The following is a 13,446-nucleotide window of genomic DNA, read 5'->3' as shown; positions in this document are numbered from 1 at the left end:
TATATATATATATATATATATATATATATATATATATATATATATATATATATATATATATATATATATATATATATATATGTATATATTTTAAATAGAAAGTATTTATACCTCAGTTTGGGAACAAAGTTTTGTGGTACAGCTGCGGACCAACTGCGTATGATGCATCACACATGGGACACGCAAGGTATTTCATTTTTGATGTGTTTTCAAATTTAACATTTACATACATATTTCTCTTCACTCCGAATTGGAACAAAGGGCTTCTATTCTCTTAGAGGGCAGTTTCAATTCTCTTAGAATCTTCCTACGTCTACCTCTTTTTCTATTGCTCTGAGGTTTCCAATCAAAAACTTTGTTTTCCTTCGAATTTTTCAGGTTTGGGTAGATCATAACCGATTCATTTACTTATTTTAATTTTTCTCCTCAATCGGTTTTTGATTCTCTTTTCTAAGGATTTTTTCACGTTAAATATTTTATGAAATCACTTGATAGGTGTCTTCTTAAACTGTTGTTTATAAATACTTTATCGCGTTATTTTTATTGCAGTGTCATGACTCGGATACATTATGTAAGACAGAATTAACATTGATAACACTGATTTATTTTGAATTTGTTATGGTTTTGTTTTTCCAAATTTTACTGAGAATAGTCTTCAGACTTTGTTTAATAGTATATCTTTACCAATTCTTCTCTTTTGTTGTTAATTGTGCTTCCAAGGTACATAAAACTGTTTGCCTTCTCTAGTTTGTTATTTTCTATGAATATGTTGTTTAATTGTTTAGGATTAATTTTTAAAATTTTAGTTTTATTTAGGTTGATAATAAGCCGCATTTTCTTTGCCTCTACGTTCAAAATGTGTGTATGTTTTGTAGATGCATTTATCATTCATTGCCTTTAAAATTTAAAGCCAATCATAAATGCTTCTACAGGGTGTATAGCGTTTTTAAAAAGTGTTTAAAGGTTATTATTTTTTATTTACAATTTTTAAAAGCCCGTAAAGGTGCCTTTTTTTAATTTGGGGTTTGAAAAAAAAGCTTAATTTTCTCTTTTGAAAGGGAGATTTTTTTCTTTGCTGCAAAAATTGTCATTCTAAATTATAAAAAATGCATAATTTTCACAATTTGCTCTGCAATATTTATCAGAAACTAGTTAATTTTATCATGATAATATAAAGTTTTTGAAAATGTTTTTGAATTTTTAAGAACTTGAAACAGTAGAAAAAAAATAACTTTTTTTACACACACATAAATCCTATTAATGATTTTTTTTTTTTGGAATGTGATTTAAAATATTTTTTAGTGCTTAAAAAGTATTCAAAAGGCGCTTACTGTTTGTTGAAAAATCAGGCTATGCACCTGGTTCTGCATAAAAAAAAGTATTTTTCTTTTCTTTTTAGATCTTATATCTCATTTGATATCTTGCGTAGAGTGTTGTCAGAATATTTTTCTTACGATGTGTTTTATGTCATAACCATCACAGATATTGACGATAAGGTAAGTCTAGCTTTTTTCTTGTTTTTTTTTAATATTAATCTTCTTATTTTACATGTATATATCTTATCTTTTCTTATTTATTTTCTCAAGCATCTTATTATTTACAGGGGAAAAAATCCTAACTGGAGGATGCACTACACTAGCTAATGCATTTTCTAATAATTATAAGCAAGAATTCCAATGCTTAATTTGTTGAGTTGTACAATACATGAGAAAAAATACCATCCAGGATAACTTTTTTCTGATGATCGGATTTTCATGTACTAGGACTCTATCTTAATATAATATCATCCGCTCTAATTAGAATATTTTGGGTCAGGCCCCCTCGAACCATTAAGATTGAGTCCTAGTACATGAAAAATAATCCATCCTGAATAACTTTTTTCTAATGATCGGATTTCATATACTAGGACTCAATCTTGATAATTCGAGGGAGCCTGACCTCAAATATGCTAGCTAGTACATGCAATATTTTAAGTTAATAATTCAGACACAACAACAAACTTTCTCAGGAAAAAACGTACTTTTTCCCCCAACAGATTTAGACAAATTCCCCCTAAATAAAGATGTAGCTCCAATCCTGGGAAGTATGATACCAACAGTTTGGACAGGGAAGCAGTATAAAGTTTGTAACTTTTAATTTTACTTATTTCATTATATCTCTAGAACTTCTTAAAAAAAATGTTCTCTCACAATTTTAAAATTTGTTTTTCCGAAGATAATTCTCTACAAAAATTAATTTTTATCATTATATTTAAGTGTGAAATATTTTCTATTTTTTCCTAATTTTATAACCAAAAATGCAAAATTTGAATGAAATCAGTCAGAAATCTAATTTTAAAGAAGTTGTATATTTAAAAGAAAGTAAATTTTCTTTCCAATGATCGATGATTTTCTTTCCAGATCATCAAAAGAGCCCGCCAGAAATATTTGTATAAAAAATACGTTAAAAACCACTCTGATATTGAGAAAATTATTTCTGATGTACAAGAAGCTATTAAGGTAGTTTTATGTTGTTTTTTAAAACAGTTTTTGTAATAATGTTTAACTTTATTGAATATTTGTTGTTTTTTTTTAGATCCATTGCAATTTTTTTTTTTTTTAAATGTCTTCAATGAAAGAGTATTTGGTTTGTGTTTTTTTTAAGGCTATGCAAGTAATTTTGTGCATTACTGAATAATCATAGGTTTTTCGTATTGATGAAGCACGTATTGATGATAAATATGAATGTAATCTTTAAAAAGATGGATGTATTTGTAAAAAGAAATTCTGTAAAAGGACAGTGATACTTACAGTTTGTATAACTGTTCTGTATACAAAACAGCTATACAAAAACAACGAAATTACAATCGTGAAAGCTTGAACATCGGTCATTAATATTGCTCGTGAGAAATAATTTTATTTAAAGCATTTTTCCATTCTAACCCTTTCCAGTTTAAATAAAAAAAGACATAACACGATTCTTCGATTTTTAAAAAAAAAAATTCCTTTCATTTTTTGTTACTGTCTCTTTTTGATATATTTGATTTTATGTATCAACATAAAAAAAACGCGCTTGAAAGTGTTTTAAAAAGAATATTCTGGTATAATGTTTAAATCAAAAGTTTGAACTTAGCTGCTGAAATTTGGATTCCTGCGATCAAGAACTAATTAATTTAAATTAAGTAGAGGTTTTTTCATTCAAACTGCGATCTCTGTTGTCAGTTTTGCTCTCTATTTCTTTCATATTTATGTAATAGTTTTATTATTTTTTTTTGGAGTAGAACCTTGTTTGATCCTTTTACATGGGACCATTCATTTTGAGCGGTAGATATAGGAAAACAATGAAGACCAATCAGCGTAAAATATCAAATAATGTTTTGAAGTATTATGAAGGGTAATTAACTTAAAAAATTAATAAATTTGCAATAATTTTAAAAATATTATTTGAAAGGAGTTTTTTCTTGTTTATTTTATTATTATTATTTTAATAACGGCCAACACTGAATTTTCGTTCTTCGCCTTAGAAAATGTCAGACTTGTTACTCATTTATCGTCTGTGAACCATCACAGGTGTCCGCCGGGTCACGGAGACGAGTCACGCTACACCACCACAGATACCTGTTTATAGGGTGGACCACATTCACTCAACAGAATGACAACACACAGAGAAACATCCAATGCCCTGAGTGAGATTTGAACCCACGGCCATTGGCTTTGCTCTCAGGCACGCTAACCACTTGGTCACCTGGTTGGCATTAAATATGTTATGTAATTAGTACAAAAAATATTTCAGGAGCAGTAAAAAATGATGAATTTATTCTTTTAAAATACTTGGTAATGTTAGTTTGAGCTGACCCTTAGCTACTCAATGCAAACAATAAATTTTTGACACTTGAAACAGGAGACCATTTTTCTTTTGTAAATTAGTGTGTATACTGAAAGTTTTTCGTCATTATCAAATGATGTGTAGCATTTCTCAATTGCTGCCACTAATTGCAGTTCCGTTTTTATCGATATCACTTTAGCTCCTGCAACCATCTCTTTTAGCGAGAACTCCACAACATTTTCACCAACTAATGCATGAAACATCTTGTTTGAGGCATTTTTGCCTAATTGCACTATTTTCTTCGTCGTTTTTATGATTTACTGCTTTTCTTCTTTAAGCAAAATAAATTCCAATTTTTTTTAAAATCTCAGTAAGATTTCTGAGCAATATATTAGTGGCTAGTTTTAAAACATTCCCTGACCTGATATTATTTGCGTTATAAAAATAGCATTTGTGACGGTACCAGTAAAATTAAACGATGTATCGAGGTTCGACTGTATTGTATTCTTATTTGAAAAACTTATCTTTAGATAGTTTGAACAACCATTTTTCAAGTGTTATATTTTGTAGAGTGTGACACTATTAGTGATAATGAAGTATTAATTGTTTAAAGTTTAAAAAAATTAGGGTATGTTCATATTTTGTATAATACCAGGGTATTTGGGGGCAAAAGCCCCCTAAACCAGTGTTTATACAGAGAAATATTGGTAGTTTATAAATTTAGGGATAACAAAGTTGTCATTTTGAATTCTTTTTCAAACACATTCTTTAAATTCGTTTCAATCTTATGCTTGACTATGAAGTCTATTTGTTATACAATTATTTATTTAATGGAATTGTTTTATTGTTATAGCCTGGTTTTATTTTGAAGTTATTATTTTTATTTTAAAAAATGGGTTTTAAACAAAATATGTTATAACAAATTTTTAACAATGTTTGCATATTTCTAGAATTATGAAACTGTTTTGGAAGCTACATTTGATAAGGATAAGAAGACAATGATTGAAAATCTGATTGAAAGGACCAAAATGCAGTTGATGTAGAAAATTCATTGAACAAACCTGGAAGTGATGAAGCAAAAGTAAAATTGAATTTTACATGGTTTTTTTGTTTCTTCATCATGCTGTTTTATTAATTTAGCATTTTTGTCGTAAATTTATTCGCCACATGACAGTGCTATTTACTGAGCAAATTTTCTAGCCATTTTCGATTTATTACCTTTTTGTATTGAATCTGATTTTCTATGTTTTATGTAATTTTTCATGATTTTTTTTGTTAAACGGATATTTACACAAAACATGATGGCATTCCAGGATGTATCCTGTATTGCATTCATGTTTCTTTTATTCTATTTTAATTTAATTTCAATTCCCTAATATTTTTGTATATTTTTAAATAAGTAATATTTGAGTGATATTAGTGATTTTTTGTTAGTGAATGAATTTAGTGATATATGAGTCTTTTTTGCAACCGTCGTTGAATTGCTAACCCAATTTTGGGTTTAAGACTACTAATGTTAAACTTCGTAGCCTTGTAATTTTGAGCACACTTTTTTGATGGAATCAACCCGCATTTGCCTTACATGGAGAGGAAAACCTCGAAAATCTCCCAGGGTTAGCTTAACAGCAAGGGGACTCTAACCCATGATCCGTCGTCTACCACTGAAGATAATTTGCGTCGGCACTGTGGTCGGTGTGAGCTGGATGCGGACGGCCATCTCTGGAATTTGAACCCTATTCGCTCAATTAAAAGACGAACTCTATCCCCTGGACTCTTGAGAGCGTTATTGATGATTTGATATCGTCATGATCTAGATTATATTCACTCTTTGAACCAAAATAAATGCGATAAGTTTTACTTCACACGCTTAGTTTTTGTTCTGTTTCATTTTAAAGGCTTTATTTGAATAATTTGAGTTTTGGGATACAGACCCTTAAAATCTAACAAATGAATTATTTTTCCATCTTGCCTGATTTTTGATGTTCCTTTGCATGCCATGCAAAATAAGGCTGGAGGATTATATTGGTTTTTAACAGTCATGGTCAATATTAATTTCGAACAGTTTCCCACTCCCCCGGAAATTTACTGTTTAATTTATTTAATGCTAATCCCATACATTTCACTAGTAGATGATAAATCTGTGTTACCATTTATCACATTGTTTTAATACTACCTAACACCAAGGTACAACACAAGTGTGGGACTGATCACAAAGACACGGTTCGCAGTAGAACACCCAAAAGAGCGTTTTATGTAATTTGTGTTGAATTTACGAGGAAATCTCAATTAACAAGTTTTGTTGTTGTTGTTTTTTTAACTTACACATTTTTGTGGTTTATTTTGGATTGCTTCAAATTTGTAAAGATTGGTGGAAAACTGACACCATAGTTAATTGGAAGGGATGTAAATTTTATTATTTGTGTTCAACTTTCTTCAGTATTGCTCATTAGACATCAGGTCCAATTGTATCTCAGAAAAATAGAATTTCAGATTCTGCTTCAAATGAATTGTTTAAGTTGTGTTTAATTGATAAAATGTATGATTATTAAAATTGAGTCGATTTAAAAATAGCTCTCACATGTTTTAATCCCTATCAACTCGTTTTAGATGGATGAAATAACTTTTTTTCAAAATCAATTTTGAACGTTTGAAATTATAACTGATTTGTGCATTAGCCTTAAGATAGGAAAGAAATGACTTGAATGATTGTGAATTGAAACTAACTCTGGTTATTTAATTAGTGGAGTTGACCCACTATACAAAACCTTCAACTCTAACTTCTAAATTACGAATTGATTTGTCAGATTTTGATGAAGCTTTATTCTTTCTTAAGATAAAAGAACACATTCAAAATTTTATTATGTAAATGAGTTCGTGAATTATAGCACCACAAATTTCGATCAGAAACTAATAGAAAATAATGATTCAACTTACATGCTGCTGTTATTTTTTTAAAGGAAAAGCAGTATACTTAGTAGTAAGTTGGCAATTTCTGGTTATATATAACATTTAAAGTATAGTTAAACAAAAAAACTGAAGGTTAGTCTGTCTTCCCCTCAGGAATTGCTTAAAAATATTTGTCTGCCTCTGAATCTTCCTTAACTTAACTCGTTAAACACTAGATGAAATAAAATAAATGTTATGACACTAGTGGGCTTTTGAATTTTAAGCAGGTTAGAGATATTAATTTATGAGTCATCTTTATTGTAGTAATAATTATTATTGTAATTGAGGCAATCAGACAATTTGGAGCATGTCAAACAGTAGATGAAATAAATAATGTGACACTAGTTAGCTTTAGAATTTTCAGCTGGTTAGAGATGCTAATTTATGAGTCATCTTTACTGTAGTAATAATTATTATTGTAATTGAAGCAATCAATCAATTTGGAGCGCGTTAAACGCTAGATAAAATAAATAATATGACACTAGTGGGCTTTTGAATTTTCAGCAGGTTAGAGATGTTAATTTATAATTCATCTTTACTGTTGTAATAATTATTATTGTAATTGAGGCAATCAGACAATTTTATAAACAGAGATTTATGACGTGGGTGGCTGCCTGGTAGTAGGATTTACTGTGTCAATCTTAATAAATTCAAATTGTCTGTGATTCTTACACAGTCAGACAGTCTATTATTATAAAAATTATGTTTAATCGAACATGTTTCGTCACTTTTCATTTACTTATTGGTGTCTGCTGATTGGTAAACAAATTTTATTGAAGACCTGAAAAAATGATCTCATATAAGGTAGATAATAATTCTACACATAAAAAATGCTTAAAGTTTACCATCTTGGTTAAATTCGTTACACTTTTAAATGAATGGAATAATTAAAATTCAGCAAATGGAATAAGCCCCTATACAGTCGATAAACAAGCAACTAGTGTTTTTGGAAATAAGAATTTTGTGTTTTCAAATTTTTCTTGGTCTTTAAAATTCTCCATTTTTTTAAAATTCCAGTTAATTGAAAGTTCTTATTTAGAAATTTTGAAAGTCATCACTTTTCATTTACTTATTGGTGCCTGCTGATTGGTAAACAAATTTTGTTAAAGACCTGGAAAAAATAGAAATCGAGGAAGTTTTTAAAAAAATGAGATGAAAACTAATCAGCTGTAATGCTACGGTGGATCTAAAAACATTGACTATCCTTGATTTACCATGGTGCGTAGAATTTTTGAAAAGTACTTAAAGGTGCTTATTTTAGAGTTTTGTATTTTAAAAGCCCGTAAAGATGCTTTTTTTCATAGTGTGTTTTTAAAAACTGCTTAATTTTTCCTTTTCAAAATTGACTTTTTTTCTTTACCATGTCCATTTTCACAATGTTCTATCCAACGTTTTCACTATTCATTCAACCACAATCCATTTCGGCGTAGCGCCGGTTCATAGCTTATGAAAGTGCCAATCATTTTACGTGTTTGATGACCCGTCTACTGAGCTGGGTTCGGTGAGATTCTCTGCGATGCATTTTGTAAGATATTCTCAATTTCATTTTCCACCTTCTGATATAGAACCAAAAAATCTCTTGATCATTTTATAATGGCTAATATATTCAAGAAAAGAGCTCTTTGTCTGAAACTAGTTATTTTATCATGTAGAGTCTTTGAAAATTATTTTGCATTTTGTTAATGTATATATTACTTCTGAATGCTTAAAAAGTACTTAAAAGGTGTTCATTTTTTGTTGAAAGATTTGGCTACACACCATGTTTTCTATATTGTTTTAGAAAAATTTTAAGAAAATTTTTTCGAATCAGAAGAGTGAAGAAACTACAAACAAATATTGTCGACCTTACTGTTTAGAATTGGGCCCACCGGGGCATAAGGCACTGAAGAGACCCTTGAAATCTTACTTTTTATGAATTGTATTTAAAAGAAAACTAAGAATAAACAACATTGTCTAGTATATTTTTTAAATTAAATATATTTTATTGTATAAAGTGTAAATTTCTTTTTCTGCAAATAGTGATTGATTATAACACCGATAATTTGAATAGTTTATCACCTGGAAAACTTATAAAGGCGCATCTATGTTCAATGAAGTTTCTGGTACTCAACATTCCCTTACTGTTCAATTTGCACCTGCAAGGTTCATACGTACCTTTAAAATAAATTAATGTGAGCGAGTTTTATGTTAAATCATAATGCTAAGTCATAATGTCAATAAAAAAGCTTGACCACCATCAACTCTGTTTAGTGTTTAAAATTAGTTAAATAAAGTAACTACACAGCACTGTGATACTACATCAACTTTTAAACTGGTTTAGGTTTAGTGTGAATTGAAAAATGTTTTAATAACTGTTAAGTTTGACGAAATATTGCATACCATTCTGTTTTTTTTCTTGATTTGTTATACCTTTTTATGTTTTGTTAATTTAATTATTTCACTTAGCTTCGATGACTTTGAAAAACTATTTAATTATTTAAGGACTGCAACTAATTAGAATCTCAATTTTTTTTTAAATTATGCTTAGTTCTTACCTGTCAAGTCTCCTGTTTTTTAACAAAGGCAAAAGTTTTTTAACAAAGTATCTTCTGTTTTCCAGTATGTTCTCAAATTTTTTGCCGTATTTGTTGAAGAAATTAAAAAAAAAAATTTACATTTTGCTGATAAATATCTGCTGATGGCAAAAGTACTTCTCTATACAATAGATAGTACTATTGCCAGTACTGCAGTATGTTGAGTGTTAATAGTTTAAGTAAAAATATCCTCAGTGATAAACGGATCATGGGTTAGAGTCCCTTTGCTAGCAGGCTAACCGTGGGATGGTTTCGTGGTTTTCCTCTTCATGTAATGCAAATTCGGGTTAATTCCACCAAAAAGTCCTGAACAAAGGCAAATTTCTCCTTACACTTGGTCCAGGAGTTCCCTTGTCTTCTAGATTGTATTCAAAATTACAAGGGTATGGAGTTGAACATTAGTAGTCGTAAACCCAAAAAATTGGGTCGGCTGTTCAACGACAGTTATAAAATAGAATAGTTTAAGTAATTATAAATAATGGTTTAAAAATATTCTTTAGATTAGGATTTATATCCATATTTTTTATCAGGCTAAATGTAAGTGCTTATATTATTTCCAATTTTGAATTTCTCTTTTTGACTTACATGATTTAAAACTTTACTTGTAGGTTAAAAAATGCCGTTAGTAAAATCTCCGTTATTTTATTTCTCCAATGTTGCCACGTTTAAAAATACTTTATTTCAGGTTTTTGAGGTGATCAAAATGTGTTTAAATTGGTTTAAAATTATTGCATGCTTAAAAATTCTTCATTTCATGTATGTTCAGTTTTTTAGTTCGATTTCAAACAATATGACATGTTATAGAGGCCCAAAACATGTCTGCTCCCTGATTGTAGAGTTTTTAATGAGAAATGTTATATTTCAGATTCTTCTTAAGCAGAGTGTAGATGTCATGAGAGAATGGCAGTCAATTCTGAAGTAGAGTATGATAATTCTTTTCATTTCCTGATGAGTGGGAGGAAAAATTTTACACAGACATGGAATGCAAGTAATGCTTTCAGTATTTCATTTGAACACTTCCTTTATATATTTAATTTCAGAATGAATTTTTGTAATAAGTGCATAAAATTAGGTAATGAATAGCTCCAACATGTATAATTAATTCGTGAATGATATCAGGGAAGTTTGTTGAAAATTCAAAATACACGTGTACAGTGTACCATGAAGGACCACCTCAGAAAGAAAGATAAGATACCATGAAGGACCATCTCTGTGTAGTGACTACTTCTATTGACGACCACTTTTGGGTAGCACGGAATTCTTTCCAAAATGTTGAAGAAAACCTCAGGAGAGACCACCTCTCCCAGCGACTGAGCCCACCTCCGCACCAAATGTGGAAAAGGTCAAATAAGAAAACACAAAAAATGCAAAAATAAAAAATATTAACAAAGCAAATAAGTAAATTCAAATGCAATCACAAAAGTTTTGAGTGGCTCTTATTTATAGAACACTTTTTGACAATCTCCGAGAGAGATTGACAACCTAGTGTTACAATCAAAGTGTAGGGGAGAGTGGGGTCAATTGTAACAGGGTACGATTGTAACAGAGCAAAAATTTCGAGTGTCGGGTTCTAGATTTGGTTCCTAGGTGGCGCGCAAGGTGTATTTAATAAATCTACATGTACACCCCTGATGGCAATCATTTTTATGTACTTTTGAAAGAGTTAGATCACAAAAGATATTTTCACGCCACGCAAGTACTTTTTTTGATATTAGAATATTATATTGTAACAAAGTAATTTTGTTTAAACAAATAAAAATTAGTAACCGAATATGTAAGTGGACACCTTAATTAACATTTCAATAAAAAAAAATTAGTTTTGCTAATTAACTAGCATTGTTTTTAACAAATGAAGCTGAAATGGCGTCTTGCGGACAATTGTAACAATAAGTAAAGGGACGATTGTAACAGCTGAAAATAAATAATCTTATGTTTACAAACCATTACTTAAGTCTTTAAGAACCACCAATAGTTTCCTATATCATTTATATTATGTTGCATGTGCATTATTTTATTTGTCACCTTTCACAGCATAAATTAAAATTTTTAACCCCTTAAAGTTAAAAGCTTAACCCTTTAGGTCTCTGCTCATTATTATTTTTACTCCTAAAATATCACTACTATTTTGATCAATAAAGAAATATATCACAACTATGATACTATGTATAATTAACTATGTTTTAGTTGAATTTATGAACTGTTACAATTGACCCCGTAAGTGGGGGCAATTGTAACAAGTGCTCGACTGTCAAAAATTGTTAATAACTAATATAATAACATTTAAAATTAGGTATTTATTTATTTTTCTAGTAGAGGATAGTCTACTTTACTCGTCTGTCAATTAATACTAATAATATATTGGATTTCTTGTTAGTTAAAAATAGTTAAGTAAAAAATGTTACAATTGACCCCACTCTCCCCTACTAAAGACAATGCTATCGATAATTTTAGAGTTAAAAGTTAACTTAGAAAAAAAAGTTATTTAGAAAGAAACTAAGCATCTCAAACAAACCTCTCATTTTTAAAGTAAATTAACTTTTGTGATATAAAACTAAATGCAAATTTATACAAAAAAACATCATTATTTATTAATTTAATATGGTTCTATTAATAATAATTGGTAAATTTGTTTTTACGTATAATTTTATCAGTAAAGGGTCGTTTTTATTGACTTTTAATCATTCATCTGGTTTTCATGACGCCAACAGAAGTTCCACATTAACTAAAATAACATTAACTAAAATTTAAATAGTTTGCGAAAAATCATGTTAACGACCCACTTCCATTAACGACCATTTTACTGTGGAACAGATAATGGTTGTTCCCGAAAGGTTTCACTGTATAATAATAGCCTATATATGAGGTTGTCGTGAGGAACCAATATTTATGAAGAAATATTTGTTGAAGTTGGAGGTAGGCAATATTAATAGAATCCCGAAAAGGATGATTAAAACTTGTTTGTTCCTGAGTGCTGGAAGAAATATGTTGTAGGTAAATCTGTTTGTCCAGTAGTCCTGAAATTGTTTCTTCTTCTTCTCATTGGCACGACAGCCCAGGATGGGCCCTGGCCTTCTCAACAAGCCTATGCCAAAACATTCTTCCCTTAGTAAAGGTTCTCCAGTTTATTATCCTTAAAACTTGTAGGTCATTTTCAAGACAGTCTAAAAATCTTAGGCTTGGTCGTCCTCTTTTTCTTGTACCTGTTGGCCTGGCACTGAAAACTTTTTTGGTTGTCCTGCTATCCTCCATGAGTACCAAGCACGCTTGGGAGCTAAACACTGGGGGTTCCGCGTTCGGTTGACCACCTGACTGGAACATCTGCTCCTGCACCTCAGAGCCCAAGGTCAAGAAAACTGAAATGGGCACAGTAGGCCTTGGCCCGCAAGGGCTATCGCGCCGCTGAGTTTTTGAGGATTCCATCAAAGTAGAAATTAATCTTCATTTTTAATATACACATATTTTACTAAATATTAAATTTTGAAAAATGGCCCACGGGGGTGTGACTGCAGGACATCTGTGTCCCTCAGCAAATCAAAAAATGAGAGTGTCATGCATGGGTCATTTTCAAAATTGAGTACCACTTGAGAAATTGAAGAATAAATAAACAAAATTTGTTAAACAAGTATAAATTTTAAAAATAATGAATCGTGCTTAAATCTTCCGTATTATTTTGGTGTTTTTCACACAGTTTATTTTTTGAAATTTTTTTTATTGTTATATTTTGTCATATTCCTGCACAATTTAGTTTAATGTAATTTTATTTGTTAAAATTTGTTTACTTTAATACCTTTAAAAAACTCATTCCAATTTATTGTAGGTTCTTCAACCGGATGCCGTGACGAGAGCAACCGAATTCATTCCTGAAATTATTGAATACGTCAAGAAGATCATCGACAATGGATTTGCGATCTTTTTTGTTCGATTTCATTTTAAAGGAATATCTGTTATATGAATTGATAATTTCCGTTAGGTATGAATCTCTGTTTATTTTGACACTATAAAATTTTATGATATGCCGGATCACTTTTATGCCTGAAGCATTTGGTGATTTGAAGAAGTTGTAAGAAGGAGAGGGTTTGTGTCATTAATTGTTTTTTTTATTTTTTTTTATGGTATTTTGAGC

General features: G+C 30.0%; 1 protein-coding gene across 8 annotated transcripts in view; it reads left to right on the top strand.

The window, feature by feature from the left end:
- LOC147816905 (cysteine--tRNA ligase, cytoplasmic-like) overlaps positions 1 to 13,446 on the top strand; it is a 113,691-nt gene that overhangs the window by 83,668 nt on the left and 16,577 nt on the right. For 5 of the 8 annotated variants that reach the window (XM_087152583.1, XM_087152578.1, XM_087152585.1 and 2 more), the window contains exons 8-13: positions 99 to 187; positions 1,400 to 1,496; positions 2,400 to 2,498; positions 4,755 to 4,885; positions 10,189 to 10,311; positions 13,141 to 13,293. In XM_087152583.1, the coding sequence (XP_087008709.1) occupies positions 99 to 187; positions 1,400 to 1,496; positions 2,400 to 2,498; positions 4,755 to 4,847 (378 nt within the window). In that variant the 3' untranslated portion in view covers positions 4,848 to 4,885; positions 10,189 to 10,311; positions 13,141 to 13,293. Of the gene's footprint in view, positions 1 to 98; positions 188 to 1,399; positions 1,497 to 2,399; positions 2,499 to 4,754; positions 4,906 to 10,188; positions 10,312 to 13,140; positions 13,294 to 13,446 lie in introns of all 8 variants that reach the window. The other 3 variants (XM_087152581.1, XM_087152582.1, XM_087152580.1) reach the window with 3 other exon arrangements.

Source organism: Parasteatoda tepidariorum, chromosome 1 (genome assembly GCF_982258835.1).
Source record: "Parasteatoda tepidariorum strain Cologne lab strain chromosome 1, Ptep-v5.0, whole genome shotgun sequence".
NCBI lineage: Eukaryota > Metazoa > Arthropoda > Arachnida > Araneae > Theridiidae > Parasteatoda > Parasteatoda tepidariorum.
This window is presented reverse-complemented; position numbering and strand designations above follow the sequence as displayed.